Source organism: Hyaloscypha bicolor, assembly GCF_002865645.1.
Source record: "Hyaloscypha bicolor E unplaced genomic scaffold K444scaffold_92, whole genome shotgun sequence".
In the NCBI taxonomy this organism is placed as follows: domain Eukaryota; kingdom Fungi; phylum Ascomycota; class Leotiomycetes; order Helotiales; family Hyaloscyphaceae; genus Hyaloscypha; species Hyaloscypha bicolor.
Window position 1 is genome coordinate 953,206 of NW_020194594.1, and position 23,365 is coordinate 976,570.

Here is a 23,365-nt window from a genome sequence, read left to right on the forward strand (position 1 = left end):
TTCTCGTTTTGAAGTCACAAGACATGGAAAGTGCCTTGATGGGTATTGTCAGCATATGATGTAATACCCAAGCAGATCTTGAATGAACCATCAACTTGCAGCAAACTTAGCAAAGCAACCTGCTCCAAGATCCTCGTCGCAACAGTTGTCAGTTCTTCAATTGTCTGCTCATACAAGTGGGAAAGAAGTCATTCTTCTAACCGAATTGGCGAGACTCGAAGTAATCAGATTGACTTGGAACCCCACCACTGCCCAGTCAACAATTTCTTCAACGTCTCACGCTAATCAGCAGCTCGCGAAGTTGGCTACCACAGTTTTCTGTCTGCATATACGCCTACATCGCCAATTCGCCAACTGTTACATAACTTTGAAAGCCGTTCCTAGCATCGTCAGCTTGGGGAACATCTCTGTCATAAGAGCAAGTATCATGAAAGGGGCGAAGATACAATACGAACATTAATACGAACGGACAAAGAAAGATATCTTGATAAATTGCCTCAGACACGACCCGGCCTTAATTCACCCACCCCTTTCCATACACACGCCCCTTCACGTGCTCAATTAAAAGAGAGCAACAATGCTCTGAAAGCGACTTGCTCAGTTGTCCTTTAGACCTATATAAATTATTGCGAAAGGTCGCGAACAAAGGTCGGAAAGAGGCGGGCTCTATTCAGGGGGGTCAACAAAGTGGGGCGATCTGGGTCACCGTAGTTGGCGAGCTGCACTCACCTTATCTCTTCTTCGAAGGAAGCTTCTTTCTTCGTCCTGCAATGATGGCATGTACGACCTAAAGTGAATGATCCGACTGGTGTGACACTAAACATCGTAAGGTGCGACTCCTAACGTCGAAACTCGCACCAAGGCCATCCACAGTTGTTCTTTGAGGGCCCAAGGCAGCCCCGCACTTGCCTGGGCAGTTTACCCCGCCTCAGCCTCAATAACCACCACGGCGGGCCAGTTCTTCAAGAACTCATGGCGTTCAGCATGCTAAGTCTTCTATTTGGAAGCTTTCTGATCTCAATTGCCGCTATCTTCGGTCCATGCCTCTTTGCAACTGTACGATGGTACCGTAAATTGCACAATTCGCAGCTGTGCCTGCCACCGAGCCCTCCTGGCCAGCTTTTCTTTGGTCACACGAGGGTGATCCCTTCTCAGAACCCGGAGATATATTACCAAAAGCTGTCAAAAGAATACAGTGAGTATCTCATGGACTGTTACGACAAGTTCTGGCAGGAATCTTACATGATGTAGAGTCCGATGTCCTTTACTTCCAGCAGTACAGAACTCCAGTCATTGTGCTGAATTCCGGGAGAGCTGCAGATGAACTTCTTTCCAAACGCGGAGCAAATTACAGTAGTCGACCAAGATTTGTGCTTTTCGAAGTGTCAGTAGAAGTTCCCCGCCGTCTACGTGATTCTGACGATGACCTAGGATGCGCTGGGGGTTAACGCTCACTTTCATGCCTTGGGGTCCTCTCTTCAAAGCCCACAGAGCCTTGCTTCAAAAGAATTTCACCAAATCCAATGTCCTGCAATACCAAGAACGGCAAGAGCAGGAAGCGCGTCGAGCCATCTTGAGCATCACCAAAAATCCTTCCGGCTGGGAGTCTCACATCAGAAGGCCCGTGTAAAACCCATCCATTTTGTAAACTAGCTGACACAAACACGCAGCTTTGCCTCAAATATTGTTCTGCAGATCGCCTTTGGGATGGAATTGACTCGAGATGAAGATTCGAGCGTTCAAGTTGCGACCGGTCTTGCAAACAGAGTTCTCGCAGAAGGAGGTTCCCCAGGATCGACAGTTATTGACAACTTCCCTTTTCTTAGCAAGCTGCCGAACTGGATTGTACGATCTGAAGCTTTGCGCCATGCTAGAAAGTGGGGTTGGATTATTCGACACCTCCACGATACCCCGTTCTCGGCATCGAAAAGACACTTTGTATTTCTTCACAATACATTGCGCAAGAGCTGGGCTAATTTCTTGTCTAGGAAAATGGAACCTTGCAGCACAATTCGTTTGCGTATCCTCTTTTGAAACGACATGCCGAGAACCAGAGTCGTGGAATTTCTAGCGACTTGACCATGGCAGACATCAATGGCGCGGCTGCAACGATCTTCATCGCTGGTTTCGACACGACAAATACCACAATCCTGGTTGGGATTCTTGCATTGCTCTTATACCCCACAGTGTTCGGTAAAGCCCGAGAGGCACTCGATCGAGCCATCGGCAAGGACTGCCTTCCGGCCTTCTCAGATCGTGAAAATCCCGGCTTGAGATACATCAATTACATCGTGGAGGAGACCAGCCGCTGGAGACCTCTTTCACCACTCGGCGTGCCACATAAATCTCTGGAAGATGATGTCTATAATGGCATGTTCATTCCCAAAGGCTCGACTGTTTACTTCAATGTCTGGGCAATGAGTCGTGATGAGAGTACCTATGAGGATCCCGAGCTCTTCAATCCTGACCGGTATGTACCTATAGAGGAAGGAGGCGTAGGAGAACCTATTCTGCAAGGTCCCTTTGGGTTTGGACGCAGGATTTGTGTTGGCAAACATCTCGCACAAGCAAGTGTCTGGATTGCGTTGGCAACTTTGATCGCGACCATGGATATCTCCAATTCTTTCGGACCTGATGGAAATGAGATCAAGCCCGATGTGAAGTTCAGTTCTGGTCTCTCCAGGTGAGTGTTTCTAGATTTGATGGGCTTTGCTGATTCGTTTGATAGTCATCCTTCTCATTTTGATTGTCTCTTCAAACCTCGGTCGAGCGAGGCGGAAGTTTTGCTTAGAAACTCCATCGATTGACAGATTGGATCAGCTGCAGTTTGTTATGATAGACTTGGAGATTACTTAAAAATTGATTTTTCTCCCACTGTATCTCTCTGCTAATATGAATAGCGCTGCAGGAGTAATCTCGGAATCTATGATTTCGCGATCATGTGACCAGAGACGAGAGCGAGACATATACAACCTGCCCCAAATGAAGATTATTGTGATGAACGGTCCTGTGACAACCCAGAATCTTCAGAGAAAATTCTCTCGTAGGTCTACCAAGTAAGACTGGCTTTGTGGCACGGCTTACGATCTCACAGTACCGATACGAAGATCCTTGTCGCCGCACCACGCAGCTCTTGGCGTCCTTGCAGAAAGAGGTAATGATCACTTATTACCCAGGCAATGAACTAATTGCGAGGCGACACTGAACCGCCCAAAGCCATTCAAGAAGTTGCTTCATTTATCAATGGCTTTCGTTGGTGGATGTTTTGTGGTTGCACAGCTGCCCACTTGCTGACCCGACGCTTGCCAAGTGCCACCAAGATATGTTCCTCCGTCATTTGCATCACCAACTCCCAGATTCTTACTCATTATTGTTGTACTTCCTTCCGAATTAAAAAGCGGCTCTCTTGAGAGAAGTTTCTCCGTATTCGATACGATGTTCGTGCCTGGCAAGTGGGTATAGGCATCCATTTTCAAATCAAGGTATAAGTACTTAAAAAACGGCAACTTTAACGGAGGGCTTGCAAGAACTTTGCCCGATGTCCTTCAAAATGGCTTTCCTTGAGACTTTTCCACGTCTTTTCATCTTTTTCTTGATCTTCGCCCTTTCAACCCCATCTCACAGCACCCTCTGCCCACCAGACGGCCCCCTCGTCCCCCGCCCCACAACCCTCTACAGCTCGCCCCTCTTCGCCAAGACCTCCTCATCACTGACCTCAACCCTCAACTCTGCCATCTCCGGAAATCTCACAATCCCCTGGTCCCTCCCCAACGTCTCCTTCTCCATCGCTGTCGTCTCGCTCTCTGATCTTTCCCCACATTCGCCACTCTGGGAATATCATCATCTAGCCACAAACAACGTAAATGGCACTAAACATGTTGATGGAGATAGTCAGTATCTTATCGGTTCCGTATCAAAGGTGTTTACGGATTTGCTACTGTTGAAAAGTGGGTTGAATATGGATGATCCGGTGACGAAGTATTTACCTGAGTTGGGGGGTGAGAGTGTGATTCAGTGGGAGGATGTTACGTTGGGAGCGCTGGGGGATCATCTGAGCGGGATGCCGGGGACTTGTAAGTTCTCCAGTTCCCATTCTACTTTCCAGAAAAAACTCCTCCCGAAAAGATCCATGCTAATACAAGTGCGCCCACAGACGGATTCCCTGAGATCTCCTTCCTCTTTCCCATCTTCGAAACCCTCGGCTTTCCTCATCTCCCAATTGCCGACTTCCCAAACTGCGGCGTCATTGGCCTTAACGCTGGCTGCACAAAACAACGTGTGTCCCTCCCAGTTTTGCCAACCCCCTTTCCACTCTCTTCTAACGCCACCCAGAGCTCCTCGCAAACCTCAAAACTTCTCGTCCAATCGCAGCCCCTAATCTCCGACCCTCTTATTCATCTTTAGCATTCACGCTTATCTCCTACGCCCTCGAATCCGCAACCGGAAAGAATTATTCTCAACTTCTACACGACGAGATTTTAAGCCCGTTGAATATGACAAATACAGGCATTTCGCCCGGCAACGGAGAGAAAGCCGTGATCCCGTCAACGGATAGTTCTTGGGGAAGTGATTATGGGGATAATGCACCCGGTGGTGGTCTCTACTCTAGCACGAACGATCTCAGCAGCTTGCTCGCATCTATCTTATCTCTCTCTGGATCTCCGATACTGTCCCGAGCACAGGCTCTCGCGTGTCTGAAGCCGCAAACAACGACGTCGAAACTGAATACCTTGGTTGGCCGCCCGTGGGAGATTTTCAGGACGCAGAAGCTCACGCCGAAATATCCACATACCATCGATCTCGTCACTAAAGGGGGGACGGCAATTGGGTATCAGAGTATTGTTGCTGTGATCGAACAGTACGGACTCGGAATTGTTGTCTTGACAGCAGGCGCACAGGGAGCGGAGGCACAAGAGCCGCTTTTCGAGCACGTCGTGGGAGAGGTGGTGGAAGCTGTGGAGGAGGTTGCTAGAGCTGAAGCTGTTGCATATATTGGGAAGTACCAAAACTCAGACGCAGCCCGCGGAGGGATGGAAATCGGTATCGATGACGGACCAGGCCTTGTGTTGAAGAAGCTGAGCAGGAACGGCACCGATATGCTGGAAAGTATTAGGACGCTGTTTAATGGGATCGGTATCGGTGGTGTGAAGGTTGGCAATATGTCTAGCTCTCAATTGAGGATTTATCCTACGGATGCATGGCGGGAGGTTGGGGGGATCAGGGAAGAGGATTGGAGGCTGCAGTTTGATGTCGAGGCTCCGGGGTGGAAGAGCGGGTTGAAGGGGTGGAGTGAGAGGGAACAAATGTGTACGGCGTGGATCGCGGGTGGTGCGCTTTATTATGGGGGTGAGCCGGTGGATAGGTTTGTCTTTTCAAGGGAGGCAAATGGTGGGAATGTGGTGGGGGCGAAGGTGCCGAGTTTGAGGTTGAATTTGACGATAAGTGGTTGAGAATTGATTATCGTTAAGAGATTGAATGATTCGACGAAAAGAGGAACACATTTAGAGTAGATCTCGTTATGGTGTCTTTGTCTAGGACTGAATGCTTCCAAATACCTGCTTCCTAAGCGAGCCCCTTCGCTCACCAAACTTGCCAAAATGATGGATGGCCTTTCGAACTCCAAACAGTGGTTAGCAAAGAGCGGCTCCAAGGATTAAGTGGTAAAAAATGTTCCGTCACTGTGGGGTAACTTGGGCCGTCGCAGGAATCGAACCTGCGTCCCCGGAAATTTTCCACACCGCAGTGCTGTCAAAATCCGATGTGATGATAGCTAATGCAGTTTGTTAATGTGCTTCCAAATCAAGTGTTTTGAAATAACTTACCCACTACACTAGACAGCCATTGGCCAGAAATCAGCCCTTGTAGTACATAAAATCCACCTCATCAGCGTCAAAGTGAAGCTTCACTGCACTCTCCACCTCCTGTTTTCTCCTCTTGATAGGGGTTCGCTCACGTGTTCCCCCACCCCCGGCGCTAAATGACGAAGTTCCAGGCTGCTCCCCTATTCCTTGCTTTTTCCGAGCACAACGCCCCAATCGCTACAATCGCCATCCCCACTCCAACCCTCCCCAACCCACCCCACACCCCTGAGATACTTCTTCCGTCCACTCACCGCCAGTGACGGCGATGCCTCCTCCTGCACGTCGTGTCGATTGTGGAACGCTCGGTGTGCAATTCGAACGAGATGGAAGGTGCGGATCGTCGGTTCTTTCCTCGCACCATTCTGGGCAAAATCCTGCTGAGCCTCGGACAATTCCAACACCGGATGGCTCTTCCGCAGCGCAGGAACATGGAAAAGGGAACGGACGCCATAGATGCTCCTCCCTCCGCGACATCCCACTTATATCTTTTATCCCGCCCTCCCCCTATATACCGCGTACAGCCCTCGGAATTCCTCCCCCCTTCCCTCCTCTCCACGAAGAAAAAAAAGGAAACAATAACAGCAACAAACGGCTCACCGCAAGACGGTGTTACGTTACGAGACGTTGTGCGAAAATCATGCCTGACCACCACTCCTCATCATCCGACCCTCGACAATAGTCAAGAACGGCCACGTTGGCAATGGGTTTGGATAACGACGGTGGCAGTCATGTAGCTGCCAATGCCGTGTTGGACGGCGATGTGCCTGTGTCTGGCCCAAGCAGACACATCGCTGTCGCCAGTCCTCCAAATGCATACCGGCACTCGATGGACGAGTACTATCAGCGCGAGGCAATGGGATCATCAATCATCCCCTCCGGCGCACCTCCCGATTACGACGCCCTCCTCGACTCCCCAAGTCTGCGCCGAAGATTCAATATCCAGCCCCGCGAAGACGAAGGCCGCGAGGTTCTTCCACCATACTCCAGCGCCATCAGCCTGCGGGCTGTCTTTCAACGGAAGATGGAGCTCGAGGGAGCCGTCCACCGCGCGCAGAACAGGAATTGGGTCAGAGTCTATGTCACATTACAGGGCACAGCATTAACATTCCACAAATGCAAGATTCCTGGGATCCTGGGGACGAAGGGGAGGACGACTCCGGATTTCCCGACGGGCACGACGAAGGGCGCGTTTCTGCAGAGCTATAACCTGCAGCATGCGGATGTCGGAATCGCGGCAGATTATGTCAAGTATGGAGACCCCTCTTATCAGCACATGTGGGGATACTAATTAGTTGATAGGAAGCGCTTTGTTATCCGTGTTCGTGCGGAGGCAGACCAATTCCTGCTCTCTTGCCACAAAATCGAGACGTTCGTCCTCTGGCTGCAATCCCTCTTCGCAGCCATCGACCTGGCACCTCCCCTCGACGACCGAGAAATCCCGCGGGATCTGAGCGTGCCGCGACGGATCAGGCGGCGGATACGTGTTGAAGCCGCAGCTGAAGGGGAAGGCGGTGACCACAATGAGGACATCGTCAGACAACAAGAAGAGATCCTACAGTCCCAATTCCCTACCCTAACGGATGGAACGGAAGAAGGAGAAGGAGATGCGTCTGACTCGCAATCCCTCGCACCATCCGACACTATCCCGGAAGATCCGGAATCCCCTACCCAGTCATCATTAGACGTGGCCTCTCCCCCCTCCGACGCCCCCGACCCCTCTCACCCTGCAACAGCAATCGATGCCGGCCCCTCCTCTGCCTCCCAAGGTCTCATTGCTCGTGCTCGTCAAGCTATCCAATCCACAGCCCACCTCTCGCAGTACGCGCCTCACTCCTCTACACCCAATCCCTCTATCTCTGCAGACGGGAAATGGAAGCCCACGCACCACTGGAGCCATTTCTACGATATGATGTACGCGAAGCGGTGCATGGCTATCTTGACGCATCGGAGTCCTAGGAAGAGCAATCTGGTGATTATGAAAGGGAAGCAATGGATTGTGGATTGGGCGACGGGAGCGCTGACGAGGTGCGAGCCGCCGGATTATGGCGAGTTAAGTGCTATCGTGGCGAAGGAAAATGCTCCTCGTGTTAGAGCCGCTGGCCAGTTGGCGAGCGCTTAGATGGAAGTAAAAAGATTTCGGCGGAGTTTGGTGCATTGGGTTGGTAAGAGACAGGACTGTATGTATGTACACCTACCTAGACAGCATGAAAATCTTTCATCCTAGAATCTGATGTCATCGGTGGCTGTGTGGCTAGTTTTGCCTTACTTGCTGAACGGCTGATGGAGACAAGTGTTCCCTATGCTTCAAATTTCGCTTTTTTCCTTTTCCTTTTGGTGGTTCGTTGGGGGTAGCTCCCGCTAACTCAGCGGACGAAACTGTGCGCCTACAAACTTTCAGTTGTTGTAATGTTGTCTTTGAGTTCGCACGATTAGAATGCTAGAGGATTCATACCTTGCATGACGGTTACTCATTTGTCGGTGACTACAGTAGCGTGTTGACTCATCACTATCCAACCTTGAGTAGAGTTCTTGCGTTCGACTCAAGGGATGGCAGGGGGGAGTTCCAATCTTTCATGCCGAGAACATTTGTTTTTTTCTTGAAATCGGGGTTGTCTTCGAATGGTGGTTTAAGTCTGCAAGCGTTTCAGACTCTGCCTTTGCAACAAGATTGAGATCTGCCTTCTCCATTCAGTCCCAGCACGCCTCCTCCGACATTCTACACTCTCCGTATAAACCACCAAAAACTTGTCCTTTCCCTCATTTCGACTTTGGGATTAGAAGAGTCATTCTCTGTTTCAAGACATGATCACCCCTACGAGCTCGTGTCGTCCTGCCAAGCCGGAACCCACGCATGGCCACTAAACTTTGACATCCACTTATGTTGCAGCAGCAAAAGCGTTCTAAATATAATCCTGCACATACCGGTTATTCCTTCTCTTGAAGAATCGTGGGTTTGAAGATCAGATAGGGCTGCAGGTGAGCCAGAGTCACTGTCAGATGGTGGCGTCAAGTACCGAGGTATCTCAATTCAGCTGCCGAGCCGCGCTAAGTTTTGCAAAACGAGCCCACTGGCTGTTTAACTCATAGTGGCTTTTGTCTGAGAGAAACAAGCACCATCGAGTGCGCGAGAAGGCTGGTGGTTGCCTAAAACGCCCCTTCAGGCAGCTCTTCGCGCACTCCGCGCCCGAAGCCGTGCGACACTTCGAAACCCTAACGGCGCACCAATGATTCATTCAAATGATCGAAATTTGATTGAACGGTGAGTGGCCTGTCATTTCGCACTTCTGAATGTTTCAATTGCAGTCGGTATCTTGCTTTTCGCTCTGCAAGAGGTGCTGTTGAGATAGCGGGGCAGCCGATGCCAAGCAGACGGATGTGTTCAAACTACTTCTGCTGTCGTCAACGGCTGTGGCATCATCTCCTATTTGAGCTTATCTCCAACAACATGCATTTCAGCTAGTTTCTGGGAAATGTCCTCTTGCTTCGAGAAGCATTATTTAAATTTCCTCCCCGACCCGATGAAGTGGTTTTGGACCCCACCTTCGCAAGTCACATGATACAAATCACAAATCATAACTGCCACTCCAACATCATGCAGGTATTCCCAACAGCTGCAGAGACCACCGGGGAGAGCGTGCGGAAAGGGAATCGAGTTCCTATATCTTGCACGGAGTGTCGAAAGAGAAAACAAAGGGTATTCCTCAATTTCAATCACAGATGTTGTCGCATTCTTACTGGATGATGTGCAGTGCAACAAGGAAACGCCTTGTAATAACTGTTCGAAGAGGTGATTAGCATTTTCTATTTGCCTTTCCAAATCCTACTAAGCAAGGTTCTCATCAGATATCCGCCTCCGATTTGCAGATACGAAGATGTCAAATCCGCAGGATCGCACCAAGACGAAACGCGGGCTGTTGCCAGTGTCACTGGTGGATCTCACAAACTTGTTCGTAGCCAAGTACGTCAAGCAATTCGGGAACATGTAGCATCACCTAGTGGGCCTGAAAATCGCCATACGGACACACGGATGAACCCTCCTCCCCTCCATACCAGGCCTCTGATACAAAGTGGAAAGATTTTCTCCGGGGAAGCGAGTTGTGCAGAAACAGGCAGCCAACTACAAGGACGTGGAAGGGCTCGGAAATCTACAACAGAAGAGCGAGAAGTCTCTAATTACGTACGATTCTGCTTGAATCCCTACCTCCTCCCTCGGAGGGGACTTGCCTCTGCATACGGCTGCCCAGAAGCGTTTGACGCTCCCCTTCCAATTATCATTCAACCACTGCCCCCAATTCCGATTCCAAATAAAGGGCGTAATGCTGAGCTATTCCATTTCTGTAAGAGACTCAATCTTCACGGGCCGGTTGAAACTGACGTTCCCACAGTTCATAATGTACTTGCACCATATATCGGCGCTATCGATGGACTTGACCAGCCAAAGCTTATCAGAGATGGCTACCGCCCTTGGATGGCGAACTCTCCTTTCATGGCATACACGGCGATTCTTTCTTCTTCTGGTTATCAAGCTGAGGCCCGACTCCTCGATGTCTCAACACATGTGGAAACAATAGCAATCAAAGTGGAGATCATCAAGATCATCAATGAATACCTCAAAACTAGCCTCGGGACGGTCAGTGATGAGGCGATTGCTGCTGTAAATCATCTCTTGATCAATGAGGCAAGTTGTCCCCCCTGCACGTCAGGTCCTCTATTCATCATATACGGCTAACAGTCATAGTGGTATTATGGGGACAAAAACAGCCAAATAGCTCATATGCAAGGGCTACAGCAGATGCTCAGACTACGCGGCGGTCTAGAAGGCATGCAGCAAAATCCGGCACTCTACGCTCTCCTCGTAATGTAAATATCCAATGTTCCTCCCTCCCTTTCCCGACTAACCTCGACACAAATCAGCACCGACTACCAAATAGCATGCACCTGTGAGCGCGAGCTCTCCTTACACAACACCACGCATTCCGATCCCCTCCCCGCACTATTTTCTTATCCATTGGCCATGGAGTCACCCCTGCTCCAATCCAACATCCACTTCATCGATATCTGTCAAACGCTCGATATCAGCAAAGCAGCGGCTGAAATTCTGGACGATATGCGCTTCCTCACTTGCTCGATAATCGCCCTCTCATCCCCCTCTGCCGCCTCCAGTGAGACCAACGCGCAAGAGACCATAAAAACTGTCACCACAGCCCGCTGGATCCACGACCGCGTCTCTGCCCTTCCATCGATTTCCACCCTGAATGAAGACTCGCAGAATCCTCTAGCAGCAGACTTCATCTACGAATGCATCCTCATCGCCTCCACCATCTACTCCTCTGCCATCCTACACCGCGTTCCTTTCTCCTCCGCGAAAGTCTGCAGTCCGGCTCACCAGCAAGCTTTCTGGACAAACATGACGCGCATCCCGCTCTCGAGGTGGAAAACCGTGTCGGGGATTTATCTGTGGCTTTGTCTGGTGTTTTGCCCTGCGGCGGAGTGGACGGGGTATGGACGGTTCCTGAAGAGCATGGTGAGTACGACGTTGACGTATATTGGGCTTGTGGACTGGGAGGGGATGAGGGTGTGTGTGGAGGGCTTTCTAAGGGTGCAGAGGTGGTTGAGGGGGGAGGAAGGGAGAGGGAGAATTGAGGGGTAGTAGGAAGAGGGTAGTTTGATTGGAGGGATGGATGCTGGCATCCTTCTTGAGCCAGTCTATACCTGTCTCTTAGTATCCTTTCTTATTCTTGCCCGTATCTTTAGCCTTAGATCAGATTGTTGTAATAACTTCTTATACTTGCGAGATGACTGTTTGGCGGTGGTAGGCGGGGTTCTTATTTGTACAAAGATATAGTCTTGTTTCCTGAATTCGCTCATCTGCGCGTAAAAACCGATTACCGAGGAGCTTGGCATGAGCAGGCGACATTGGAAAGTTGAAAAGAGTCCCTTGCCTTTGGCAAACTTGCGAGAAGATTGCCCGAGCTGGTGAGAAAGCGCCTGAACCAATCCTGATCGTATAGGGGTAACGTGCCTGATAAAACAGTCCAGGAGTTTACAAATCAGCGCTTATAACGGAGGATCTAGAGCTATACTAGGATAAATCATGATGAGAGAGTAATGAAAAGAAGAGGTTGAAGGACAGAAAATGGAAAAGAAAGAAGAACCATATTTTTCAATTTTAAAGTGAGACGTAAAGAGAGAGGGAGAAAGAGAAGTGGAAGAGATTGCATAATGGCAGAAGAGGTTCAGCCCTCCAGCCCCATCTTGCTCTACTTGCACAACTCCATTCAGGCCATTTTACATTGGGATTGTTATTGGCCAGTGGTTCCTTTGCTAGCTTTTGCTGACATGTGACATCAGAGGTTGGCACTTACAGTTTCATGAACCCCAATTGAGGCCCCAAGGGAAGTCTGCTCTGATGTGTTGACATTCTTCCCTGAGACCTTCCCTGAGACCTTTCCTGTCAGACTTGGTGCTCTCAACTGATCTGCAATGAAATAAATGGTACCCATATTATAAAAACATCAGAGAAATACCGAATTGCTATTTCAATGTTTCAACACTAAATTGATATTCAAATCCGCTCTCAAACGGTGGTTCTCGATTTGAGGGCCCATTCCGATAAGCTTCAGTTCAATGGTCGTCGCTGTGTTTGCCTCATCATCCTCTCTATCACCCATTCTCCTCTTCTTCGACGATGGGCTCAAATATACCTTTTCATTGCCCTCCACTGACGAATCCAAACGTTTGTAAAGGGGCTCAAAATCTGCACAGGAGATCATCACACCCACAGTAGGCTTCGCAGCCAACGGCACCAGTTCATCCCGTTCAATGTCAAATACAATCACTTTGCCACTCCTTGCATCATTTGCAGAAATTTCGACTGTAACGTTACGATCACAGCCTGCGAAATCCGCACACTTGACAACCGTCTCCCAATCGCGGATGGCACGAAACGTGCAATGCAGATCCGGGCATCCGACGCCGGGAATCTCGTCCCCAAGTTTGGGGAAGATATACGGACGATCGATATCAGGGCGTCCGCGGAAAAACAGTCGATGCGCTTCGAGGCGGATGCGGCCATTTGGTGAAAATTTGCGTTGACCGATAATAATGTTCGGATTCTCACGATCAAGGTCACCACCTTCCTTCGAGAGCAAAATCTCCCGAACAACGTAGGTTTTAGTCTCGCCATTGATTATGGAATCTGATGGTGCGGTTAGCATTAGGCACTGATGTGTGGGGGGTAGACGACCTTTCAGCGCAAACAATCGAAACTTTGTCCCGGCATTTTTGCACTCTTCCCAAACCTCGGCATTGTCCTCGTGCTCCCCGGCGACAACGGTCAACAACCCCCCTTCGTTCTTCGATTGCTCAACGACATTGAGGACGGTACCGAGGTGCGTGGACTCTAAATCGCTGACAAAATCCGAGCCGCTCCTCCTCCACGTCTTCCTCCGCTCGCTGCTCTGTCCAGGCGGTAGGAAAATCGAAGCACTGCTTTCGGTGCCTAGTACAGCTTCGCCAGTCTCCAAACCCTCTTCTTCCACAAATGCTGCCTTTCGTTTCATTTGGTTGTGGGTAAATATCAAAACTCTGCTTTCGATGCTTTTATAAACGTGAGTGAGTGCGGGGAAGATGATACTTGTAGACAAAACGGGATCTAAGAATAGATTTTGGCGCGGAGTCTGCTACAGTACAGACTAGCCGTTTTGAGCGATACACCCCGGGTGTCATAACTCTTCAAAGTCGAATTGAGATCTGTCAAGTTCGCATTTATCGCTGCAAGCAGTGCTAACACAGAGCCTTTACCCCCCGCCATCGTTTCAGGTATGTCGAAAGTTTGGCCCGTAGTTGCCATATTGTTCGAGTCCGCATACCAAAAAAAAAAAAAAAAAAAACCACTCTTTTACAAGCAATTCTAGCCGCATCACAAGGTTAAAAGAAATATATAGTTATCAGGATATCGAAAATACTATGGCATGTTAATATATTGAAGTATTTGTAATTATAATAAAGGTATGTATAAAAATCGAATTTTTTGGGGTGGGCGGTTGGCTAGTGGATACTTCTACCCAATTAGGCGTTTCGGTGTAACCGCTGTAATGTTTTTCTCGGCTGACACGTCTGGTGCGTGGGCGAATCCAAACATTGCATAGCGCAAGCGACTATCACTGCTCACCAACTCATAGTCACCACATATTGAATTAACCCCGCTCTCCTCTCCCCGTTTTTGTTTCTTTTTATGTCTCAGCTGGTTATCGTATGATTGCTGCGAGATCGCCAGCCATTGATTGGTAGATGGGTAAGGTTACCAGTAGCTCTCAGCAATGGGAGGCTCTTTGGTGGCTTGGGGCTTGACCTGCAACATGAATTCCACATTAATGGTTGATTGGGCTACTTTGCTGCAATGAAAGCCCGACCAAGACCTGCAGACGATGATCTGGCAAGAAAATACCTCAAACAGCGAGAACGAAATTTTTGAAACTGTGCAAGAAAATCACATCTAGCAGCCCTCTATTTGGCGAGTTGAGAAGCCTGAGCTTGTGCGCATTGCCCGGTGTGACGTAGACGGCTTGCACAGCCACCCCCGCTAGAATGCTACATGCCTCCTGTTGGTAAGGCTTGTAATGTCGTGAGCCTTTGGGCTCAAATATTCACGCGATGTGAGAAATTTGATTTTGTTGTACTTCTTGAAGCTCAATGATATCCCTATTGACAATATTGTTCAGCTCATCAATAATACTCAGCGCTATGTTGTCCATGCCTTTGCGCCTCTCCTCTGAGAACTGGACAACCGCAGATTTCGCTGTGAGGATATATCGCAGATCGGCCTCGAAGAAGGGGGGAGGTTTCTCCTGATTAGCAAAATAGACGGCACTTCGTCCTAATTCGATAGGAAGGCATTTTCTAGTCTGCATTTTATGCAGGACATGAAACTTCATCAATGTTCTTTAAGCCGGATGTGTTTTGTGTATATCAGAATTACGAACCTTCAAGATTGCGATCATAATCGATGGCTTTGAGGAAATAAAGAGATTGCGAGCCGCAATGTTGGAGGCCAGACGCCAGCCTCGGCTTGGATCATTTTATTTTGCTCTGTCTTACTTATAGGCTGCCGAAAGCAGGAACCAGACTCGTATTCAAAACTCAGATTCAAATACAAACGATATAACTTCACCAACTCGATAATCCTGCAGGTGAATAAAACCCGATGTCTTAGACGATATTAAACTGACACCAAAAAGATATTTGACAACAAACTCGACCAGTGAGTCAAATGAGTAGAGTAGAGTAGAGTAGTGGGTTCTACTCATACTGTACTCATATTCTACTCAAGCTACTCATGAGTACTATAAGTAGTATCCACGTAATAGGCACACGTGATATCCTAGCTAAATTAGGTAAACCTCTTGCTTGCTCTTGCTCTAGCGCTCTCTCGCTACCTAATTAGGCAGTAATATTACTTAGTAAGCAAGCTAAAGATTAGAGGCAAATTAAGATTTTAAGGAAGGTAATTATTTTGTTATTATAAAAATTTAGTATTTAGCTAGTCTTACATAAACCCTAATTTACCTTTACTAGAGCTACTTAATAGATACCTGTATTATTTAATTATTATTAAGTAAACCTTAATTTATTATAGCTATATAATAATTATTTATACTACTTATACTACTCACACGTATATACTCTACTCTACTCAAATTTTTAGGAATTACGCTACTCATGAATCTTCGTGAGTAGTATGAGTAGCATGAGTAGTTTTTTGACACACTGAGGATGACGTGAAAGGTTCTTAATCACAGAGGATCTTCCCAATATCTCTTCGACGCGAGACGAGCATCAGAATCTCAAGTATAACATTTCATATTACAGCTTATGCCTTCTCACAAACGTCGGCGGGGTGAGAGTAGCACTCAGTGAGAGACGAATAAAATCCAGCTCGTTGAGAACGGCGGCCTCCACTTTTCCCATGGACCTCTAGGGCTCTAAACTCCCGAGTGCAATGAGTATAATGTTCCGAGAACGTCGCTTTGAAATATTGGATGGTGAGAACCCGGTAGAAGCTTCACGTGTGCACGGTATGATTCATATAGGAGTAAAGTGGAGGCGATTAAATTTCGAACAAGAAAAAATAAACATTTTCATATCCGTTCTAAGTGACAAATCCATTATAGATCTATTAGGTGAGCCAGCCTTGTTTTGAAGATAGGTGCTCATCAGGGTCTGTTGTAACCTCCACGAGGTCCTAACAACTGTGGCATATCAAATGTAATATTCATGTCTTCAAGAAATCTTCATCCCTAAAATCATCGATCTCTCCTACACATGGTATATCCCCCCGCCAATCTTTATACAGCATCTGATAACACCAATACATTTCATCATCATACATTGACAATTCCTTCCATTTTGCTACCTTCAATTCTAGAGAGTCCTAGGGTTAGTTTATATGTCCAACGCTACTTGAAGGAAGGCATCTTCGTAGAGGGTGAGTGTCTTACCTTGGCGAGAGATCTCTTGTTGGATGCTGCGCAGATATTCGATCTGATCGTGCGTCAAGCCATTGCTGATACTACCGCTTCCGCCGAGTTCCGACCGGGGGATTAGTAACGGCATTGAGCCATTACAGGCAAAATGAAAGTATGCCAGCATAGTTTTGCAGGTATGGATGAAGCCTTGCGTGAGGGTTCCTCCCCTTGCTCCGGGCTTTAGAGTTGTGAAGTCAGTATGCACAAGACTACAATTATGCGGAAAGAGAGGAATTGAGGTAATAGTGAGGGAAAATTAAAGTTTTTACCTTTAGTCCGTACCGCTTAGTCCATGCAAGGATATCTTTCATTACCCATCCCATGTTAGACATCATGATGAATATCGTGAGATATATTTCGAGCCAATTCTCCCTCTTTTGCTCATTAATCTTATCTTTTAACCCCTTCAACAACCGTTTCTCAAGAGGGATAAGTAGATCTCGGAGGAAGATATCATCGAGTTGAGTGTCCATCACTGGAGTTACTGGAATTATCCCGTTAAATGGATTTCCGGGCTCGCTTGAGGGCTCAAGTCCAATCATAGCTCCTCCACAGAAAATTCGCCAAGGTCCTTCTATGAAGCGAGTTGCTACCCAGCAATACAGCGCGTCAGATATCAGATTGCTCTAATTGATCAGTCAGCCTAACTTGTAGTTATATTTATAGAACGCTGCCAAGTTGATTACCTGGCCAAAAGCTGTATATGCAAGTGCTGCTTGGAAGGTTCGACAAACAATCGGGTTTGAATCCGTAAGAAGTGCCTCAATATAGCTAGACCGTGCTAAGCAAATAAATTCTCTGATACTACGTCTTGCCGCTTCTATGTCACTGATAAAGTATGGAGGCATATCCATTGTGTGACGTTGTCCTGTTGAGTCTTCCCAGGCATACCCTATTTTGTCCTCTGGCCCAGGTTCAAAGAGAGAGACGGTGACCGAAAGCGCATTATCGAAACCTTCCCCCTTATCCTGGGTGAGGAACAGTATATGAGGAGTATTTTTGCCTCGCGTCTTGTATTTCTGGAGCTCCAACTTTCTCCGCACCCAGAGTTCAAGATTGTTGTTCAACGTCGAGCCTATTGTAAGTTAATGGGACGCTCGTGTTTTCAGGGCTACCACTAACCTTTCCTATGTAGATTGAGGTCCAGGATATTAATACGCATGCACAGCTGGTGGGACAAGTTCACCGAATCTCTTATACACCGTCCACAAGGCTGATAGAGGCTTTCCGCCATGTCACACTATTTGTGTGAGTATAATCCCAGCAAGGAGTTAAGCGGCTGCACTTACACGTATCCTGTGACGACGACATCTTGGACATGCACCTATACGTCTCGTAATGGAAGTCGCATGTTGTAACTCTCTACTTGCAGTTGCACGGACTACTTGGCTGAGACCAAAAACACATTCGGTACCTGTAACCTTCCCTTTGACATCCCTCTTGACCAACACTTTCGGTGCCTTATTGTGAATTTTAGAAGATTGGAGTGAGTATTGAAAGCGGTGTGGGCGTACCATGTCTGTCTTTAGCGCATCTTGCCTCGAAGCCAGGGTATAACATCCTGTCTTCTCTGAGGGCTTTTCCCCTCGGCCACTCTTCGGAGCTAGGGGCTTTCGTGTCCTTGAGGGACTGTACTGAACAAATTTTAGGTTTACGGCAGGCTCAGCGGCCGACTGGCTGGGAATGGTCTCAGATAGAATAGTGCTAGGACTCGAGATGCCCGAAGAACCTAGTTCAAGACCGGGAGACCAAAAGTCTGATGTGGGGCTTTGGTTATCTGACCCAGGACTTCGGAAGACTGCTGCGGGTATGTCATGCTGCAATGTTACATCGGCACCACAGGTGCTCTGGTGATGCTCAACTCGGGTGTCCTCCAAAGCTTTAGGGACACAAGTCGACGCGTGTTGGTTCCGGTATGGTGCTGCTTGAGACACAGATACAGGCGCGAGACAAAGCGTATCTTGGCCGTCGGGAAACGAATGCTGTGATATGGCGATATTCCACGGGACTGCCTGGCCAGTAAGGGCCTGATAGGGTGGCTCGGGATTTGACATCGAGATTTCTGAAGAACAGTGTGCAAGGACCAAAGCAACTATGCCGTGGGGCTACTATTGTTCGTTACGCTTCTTTGAAAGGGACTATACACGGAAGCTAAAAGGGGGAGAGGCGACCCGCTCCAAGATAACATGAATGTTACACAGTTGCACAGGAGGCTATAGTACGGCAGTCTCTAAAATCGGTCAGGCGATTGCCCGATTGCCCAAAGAGGTAATCTGCATGTGCGGCATTCTCCTCTGACTAATCACTCCGCGAGAAGACAGGCTTAGATCGGCCAAGCTACTCCCCAATTGCCCGATTTCCCAAGGAGGGTTATGCACCTTTTACCCTACGGATTGGTGGACAAACTCACCACCACGCACGAAGACAGGTTTCAGATCGGCCAAGCCACTCCCCGATTACCCAACGAGGGAATCGGAACGCCACAACAGAAACAGGAGACGCAGCAGGCCAATCACCATGAGCACCACGTCGAATCGGCGATTCGATCTCGAAAGCCACCAAGGCATGTCAGGCATCTGTAAATTCGACTACTGCGTGCGTGCCCGAGGACAACTGGAACTGCGAGTCTTGAGTCGTGAGTAGAGTGTGCAGGATATGTCAACCCACCAGAGCACCCACACCGCCCTCCTTGTTAATCGCGGCGCCGCTCGCTAGTGGGACAGGACTAGCCAACTAGGGCCGTGGGAGAACGTTGTTCACAATCGACCAATAAGTAAGGCATCCCGCTGAAGCAAGAAGAAAACCGTGGCAATCCTTTGATACGGTATCTGCACCGGATTCCGATTTATTACACTGATGATTACCTTTTTAGGAAATCGGAGAGAGCCATTACAGCAAGACAAAAGAGGTACCTGGTGGCGTTAATCTTACATCAAAGCGACTGCAAGTCAAGCTCCAAGGTGCTTGGAAGGCAGACAACGATACCATTTTGGATATCGGTGAGCTTCTCGTGCTGTTCCAAATCACCAGGCGGAAAATACTCGCACGTTGCGGTGATTGATGAAACTGGCCTCACGATTACCCTTTTGGATAGTCGGGGACGCTGCGGCTCTGATGAACTGAGAGCTGGAGCAATGTTATATACCTAAGGTAAGATCGCTTGGACTTCCGAGCTAAACTATCATATTTCCGGGTGCACGACATAAGGCCCCACACATATCTGTAGGTAGAATATTGCCGAAAGTCGTCGAGGTATCGGCTAGCCCTGCTGTATCACGGCCAATCTGCAGACATGGAGAGGTAAGAAAATAATCCCTCGGTTTAACGAACACCCTCTAACGGCTTGCCAGAGGCCAAAAACTCGGTCAGCACAGAGCGCTGCGTTGCTCCATGTGGACCCTCGCAGAAGATCTCGCGGGAGTAGGGGCTTGGGCTTGGCTTGCACCCGAGTTGGATCTTGGAAAGGTTGTATTTACGAACCAGACAAAGAATTCGGAGGATTTGGACTATGAACTCATCAACGAACGCCATTTCGGAACCTTGAAACAAATCCAGCTCGATGCACATGTGCATAGAGAGCATCGCCGCTCGAAAATGAGCTTGCTCAGACAATATCTCCTCGAAACAAAGTCTGAAAACCTAACCACTCAGGAACGAATCATGCGCAGGATAATGGGCCCGGATTTTGCAGCTGCAAACGGTTCGAAGAGGATTCGTGGCAGTCTATTATAGACACCAATCTTAAAATGTGCTGTCCGTGACCGGAGAGTCCATTCTCACTGCTTGTCTAGTTTCATTACTTGAAGGTCTTTTGTCAACGATGGATCAGAGGGCGTACTGGAATCGGCACAGGAATTGAAGTAAATAACATTACCAAGACATAGTAACAGCGATTAGTGCAAGGACTTGTAAATATAACAGATTTTTATACAAGCAATTTGATATTTTTATGCAAACAATATTACTCTGAATAACTTTCTATTACATAATGCATAATGCAGCTGGAGGTTTATGTTGCTCTATTATCCACGTGATAATGCTAAAAATTTCGCGCGGAGGATAGGGAAAAGCGGGTCCAAAACTTCGATAAGTCTTTACTACCCCGCCCCCTTGAATAATTCAGGGTCACGATACCAATAACACCAAGCCTGCACAGCCCATTTCAGGGATCTTTGACCAATAATGCCTCTCTAACGCACCTGGCATTCCCTAGTTCGAGGATATTAACGACGTCTCAGGGTGGCGTTACCCAGGTTTCCACCCGTAATTATTCAAGGAGGGCGGGGATAGTTTTATCTCCAGTCCATCGCCGGCTTCGGCCCCACCATTTTTCTTCCAAAACCATTGCCCCAGCTAGACAGAACTGCCAGTTATTTATTTCTTCATTCAGAGTCCAGACATTTAGTAAGTACTAAAGGCTGTCAAACAAAGGACAAGTCATTATGACCTCCATTGCTGGGGGCCGCAAGCCTAAGGTGCTGAGTTTTGGCCCAATAAATTATGCTGATGGAGGGGAGGGATATATGAAGGATTTTGAAAAGCAGTGGGATATAGATGTAAGTGCTTCTACACCTTCTATATAAAGACATGTGATGAACCAAATCACGACACAGATTCTCAAACCCACAAGCCGTATAGACACAATCGCAAACCTCAAAACGAAAGTTTCTCACTCTGGGCCTTACGATGCCTTGATGATCCATGATCTTGACCTGATCATTGACGAGGAGATGCTTACGCCGCTGCTACCAGGCCTCAAAGTCGTTGTGTCGGCGTCAGCTGGATATAATGAGTTCGATGTTAACTTCATGACTGCGAATGGTATTTGGTTCTGCAACGCAAGACACGCAGTCTCCGAAGCCACAGCGGATTTGGCCGTCTTCTTGATCCTGGCGGTGGTGAGGGATACGACCAGGGGAGAGAAGCAGGTGCGGGATGGAAGATGGAGGGGGCAGATTACGCCAACTTTAGATCCGAATGGGTTGACCTTAGGAATCATAGGTATGGGTGGAATTGGGAAGGTAAGAACATCCGGCTGTTACAGCTCACCTCACTCCCCAAAGCAGGAAACGCAAACTCACCTTCCGTGACTCCACACCAGAAGTTCCCAACCTATCCATCAGATTCAGATGCATAAATACGGAATTTTGGAGAGACATTTACTGATCTAAGAACCTCACAGCATATCGCAAGGAAGATTTCTTGTTTCGAGATGAAAGTACATTACTATAACCGCAACCGCCTCTCACCCGAAGACGAGTACCGGTACGGTGCGAAATATTGCTCCAGCATGGAGGAACTACTCTCAATCTCCGATGTTGTTTCTGTGAACTGTCCGCTGAATGCCAGCACGCGTGGCTTGATCGGCAAGGCAGAGTTCGCACGAATGAGAGACGGTTCTTTCATCGTCAACACCGCCCGTGGTGCAATTGTGGACGACGAGAGTCTTGTTGAAGCCGTCAAGAGCGGAAAAATTGCAAGAGCTGGCTTGGACGTTTTTACCGACGAGCCGAAGGTTAAGTATGCTATCCTTATCTGCGGAGATGACAGGACACTGATTGTGCACTCGTAGCCCGTATTTTGTCGAATGTGACCGATTTACCTTGCAGCCTCATCTTGGAGGCATGACTGTGGGAACATTCAAGAAGGCGGAAAGGGAGTGCTGTGAGAACTTGAAGTCTTGGTTCCAGTCTGGGAAACCGTTGATGTCTATCAACAAGGCTTGACTCGTCACGGCCTGCTAAATGTAGGGACTAGTTATTTATATAATCTAGTGTCTCCAGATTTAGAATTTATGGTCATTCTTCAAAGCTATACTTGAAGTCTAAAGATCTGGATTATCTACACTTTGACTTACGATCCTCCTGAATTCTTCTTCTCGATGGCTGTTACCTCGTGCAGTAAAGCTCTTCCATGATTACAAACTAAATACTACTTTGATCTCTCGTCCATTCCTCTATAAGGCAAGGATCGACATCCCGTACAAGGACGTGGATGTGGTCCAGCGCCCTCACGCTTTGCAAAGCGGCCCAATTCTTGAACCATATGACTCGAGGCTCTGCACAACGTCCAATCCTATCAACGAAATATCTCTTAACAAAACTCTCAATTGACTTCCTGCTCTCCAGGGTTATATCGCCGATATCCGAATCGGTTGGGATAGCAGTTCTGGTCCAAGCAATCATATGCGTGATATTTGGTGCAAAGCCGTACGGCCAGTCATTCAGTAAGACTCGATAGTCGGACGGATCCTCGAAAGGGATGCATGACAGTGGTGTGAATGGAGGCGTTCCCCATGCTTTAGGGAGACGATGAACAAGGAGATAATTTGTCAAGCTTCCATATTCTGCCGTTGTTGCGGCAGTCCATTGCCGGTAACGACTCATCTCAGATGGCGTTCTCTTCAGTACGGAGAGGTTGTTCGTCTCTGCACTGCTCTTAGCAAGGACTTGGCAAGTATTCGTTTTCGTCTTATCCCGAATGGGGACAACCACGACTCATGACATACCAACAATAGCTCGCAAATCATCCCAGGTTATATATGAGGTATGCTCTTCGGTTTGCGACACTTCGGCCATTTCAGCACTGGTTCGTTGAAGTTGGGGTCTCTCGTTCAGAGTTTTTTCTATTCTAACATCCCAGGGGAAACTTTAGCTCCAAATATGGCAGAAAAACTCTTGACCCTGCTGTTGGGATGTGCCTTGGATGATGCTCGTCAGCTTATTCTATAGTCTCGGCCATTATCATGGAAAAAGATTGCAAAAGATAGAGGTACCTGTAGCAATATATATGAAGGCTGAATGAGAGTTTTTTTAAATTTTTTTACACTTCATGACTTAAAAAGCAGTCTTTCAGAGATTTCGTACCGTAATTACTTGCTGAAAGAGAAGAGATACGGATCACATACGCTCACTAAGGGAAGAAAGTTAAGCTTCAGGATCGCATTTTCTCCTCTTGCAAATTCCAAAAAGAGGCTGG

At 48.0% G+C, this 23,365-nt stretch overlaps 8 protein-coding genes and 1 non-coding gene across 9 annotated transcripts; 5 read left to right on the forward strand and 4 right to left on the reverse strand.

The window, feature by feature from the left end:
- Window positions 1-984: 984 nt before the first annotated feature.
- On the forward strand, window positions 985-2,687 carry K444DRAFT_532229 (cytochrome P450; the record flags this gene model as incomplete). Its single annotated transcript, XM_024875065.1, has 5 exons — window positions 985-1,195; window positions 1,252-1,384; window positions 1,432-1,626; window positions 1,671-1,938; window positions 1,989-2,687. 5 exons carry the CDS (start codon window positions 985-987, stop codon window positions 2,685-2,687), a joined length of 1,506 nt encoding a protein of 501 aa, XP_024735445.1.
- An 863-nt stretch (window positions 2,688-3,550) lies between these two features.
- K444DRAFT_532180 (beta-lactamase) lies at window positions 3,551-5,450 on the forward strand (the record flags this gene model as incomplete). The annotated part of the gene is made up of 3 exons (XM_024875060.1): window positions 3,551-4,073; window positions 4,154-4,276; window positions 4,333-5,450. 3 exons carry the CDS (start codon window positions 3,551-3,553, stop codon window positions 5,448-5,450), a joined length of 1,764 nt encoding a protein of 587 aa, XP_024735446.1.
- A 242-nt stretch (window positions 5,451-5,692) lies between these two features.
- On the reverse strand, window positions 5,693-5,840 carry K444DRAFT_t23. The gene has a single exon. It is a non-coding gene; the product is annotated as a tRNA-Pro (tRNA).
- Window positions 5,841-6,561: 721 nt separating this feature from the next.
- Window positions 6,562-7,980, forward strand: K444DRAFT_631125 (uncharacterized protein; the record flags this gene model as incomplete). Its single annotated transcript, XM_024883311.1, has 2 exons — window positions 6,562-7,109; window positions 7,161-7,980. The coding sequence occupies 2 exons, from the start codon at window positions 6,562-6,564 to the stop codon at window positions 7,978-7,980; spliced, it is 1,368 nt and encodes a 455-aa protein (XP_024735447.1).
- Window positions 7,981-9,254: 1,274 nt separating this feature from the next.
- K444DRAFT_725890 (uncharacterized protein) lies at window positions 9,255-11,511 on the forward strand (the record flags this gene model as incomplete). Its single annotated transcript, XM_024888656.1, has 6 exons — window positions 9,255-9,648; window positions 9,705-9,819; window positions 9,858-10,198; window positions 10,247-10,491; window positions 10,600-10,721; window positions 10,776-11,511. The coding sequence occupies exons 1-6, from the start codon at window positions 9,579-9,581 to the stop codon at window positions 11,509-11,511; spliced, it is 1,629 nt and encodes a 542-aa protein (XP_024735448.1). The 5' UTR covers window positions 9,255-9,578.
- Window positions 11,512-12,320: 809 nt separating this feature from the next.
- K444DRAFT_614309 (uncharacterized protein) lies at window positions 12,321-13,570 on the reverse strand. The gene is made up of 2 exons (XM_024880516.1): window positions 13,108-13,570; window positions 12,321-13,059 (listed from the first exon to the last, which is right to left on the reverse strand). Exons 1-2 carry the CDS (start codon window positions 13,421-13,423, stop codon window positions 12,401-12,403), a joined length of 975 nt encoding a protein of 324 aa, XP_024735449.1. The 5' UTR covers window positions 13,424-13,570; the 3' UTR covers window positions 12,321-12,400.
- A 2,435-nt stretch (window positions 13,571-16,005) lies between these two features.
- Window positions 16,006-18,548, reverse strand: K444DRAFT_614310 (uncharacterized protein). The gene is made up of 7 exons (XM_024880517.1): window positions 17,902-18,548; window positions 17,677-17,847; window positions 17,510-17,627; window positions 17,074-17,462; window positions 16,657-17,013; window positions 16,361-16,565; window positions 16,006-16,283 (listed from the first exon to the last, which is right to left on the reverse strand). Exons 1-7 carry the CDS (start codon window positions 18,439-18,441, stop codon window positions 16,135-16,137), a joined length of 1,929 nt encoding a protein of 642 aa, XP_024735450.1. The 5' UTR covers window positions 18,442-18,548; the 3' UTR covers window positions 16,006-16,134.
- Window positions 18,549-20,535: 1,987 nt separating this feature from the next.
- Window positions 20,536-22,246, forward strand: K444DRAFT_614313 (glycerate-and formate-dehydrogenase). The gene is made up of 4 exons (XM_024880518.1): window positions 20,536-20,943; window positions 21,001-21,408; window positions 21,570-21,907; window positions 21,960-22,246. The coding sequence occupies exons 1-4, from the start codon at window positions 20,830-20,832 to the stop codon at window positions 22,111-22,113; spliced, it is 1,014 nt and encodes a 337-aa protein (XP_024735451.1). The 5' UTR covers window positions 20,536-20,829; the 3' UTR covers window positions 22,114-22,246.
- A 65-nt stretch (window positions 22,247-22,311) lies between these two features.
- Window positions 22,312-22,965, reverse strand: K444DRAFT_532082 (uncharacterized protein; the record flags this gene model as incomplete). The annotated part of the gene is made up of 2 exons (XM_024875052.1): window positions 22,312-22,814; window positions 22,896-22,965. The coding sequence occupies 2 exons, from the start codon at window positions 22,963-22,965 to the stop codon at window positions 22,312-22,314; spliced, it is 573 nt and encodes a 190-aa protein (XP_024735452.1).
- Between the last annotated feature and the right edge of the window lie 400 nt (window positions 22,966-23,365).

Excerpts from the sequence above, each read along its gene's own strand:
- K444DRAFT_614313 (XM_024880518.1), top strand. The coding sequence starts at position 20,830 with ATGACCTCCATTGCTGGGGGCCGCAAGCCTAAGGTGCTGAGTTTTGGC. Across the intron at positions 20,944-21,000 it reads AAAAGCAGTGGGATATAGAT|ATTCTCAAACCCACAAGCCG; the intron begins GTAAGTGCTTCT and ends ATCACGACACAG. Across the intron at positions 21,908-21,959 it reads ACCGACGAGCCGAAGGTTAA|CCCGTATTTTGTCGAATGTG; the intron begins GTATGCTATCCT and ends GTGCACTCGTAG.
- K444DRAFT_614309 (XM_024880516.1), bottom strand. The coding sequence starts at position 13,423 with ATGAAACGAAAGGCAGCATTTGTGGAAGAAGAGGGTTTGGAGACTGGC. Across the intron at positions 13,060-13,107 it reads TCGATTGTTTGCGCTGAAAG|ATTCCATAATCAATGGCGAG; the intron begins GTCGTCTACCCC and ends CCGCACCATCAG.
- K444DRAFT_614310 (XM_024880517.1), bottom strand. The coding sequence starts at position 18,441 with ATGTCAAATCCCGAGCCACCCTATCAGGCCCTTACTGGCCAGGCAGTC. Across the intron at positions 17,463-17,509 it reads CCTCAATCTACATAGGAAAG|GCTCGACGTTGAACAACAAT; the intron begins GTTAGTGGTAGC and ends AACTTACAATAG. Across the intron at positions 16,284-16,360 it reads ACAAGAGATCTCTCGCCAAG|AATTGAAGGTAGCAAAATGG; the intron begins GTAAGACACTCA and ends AGGACTCTCTAG.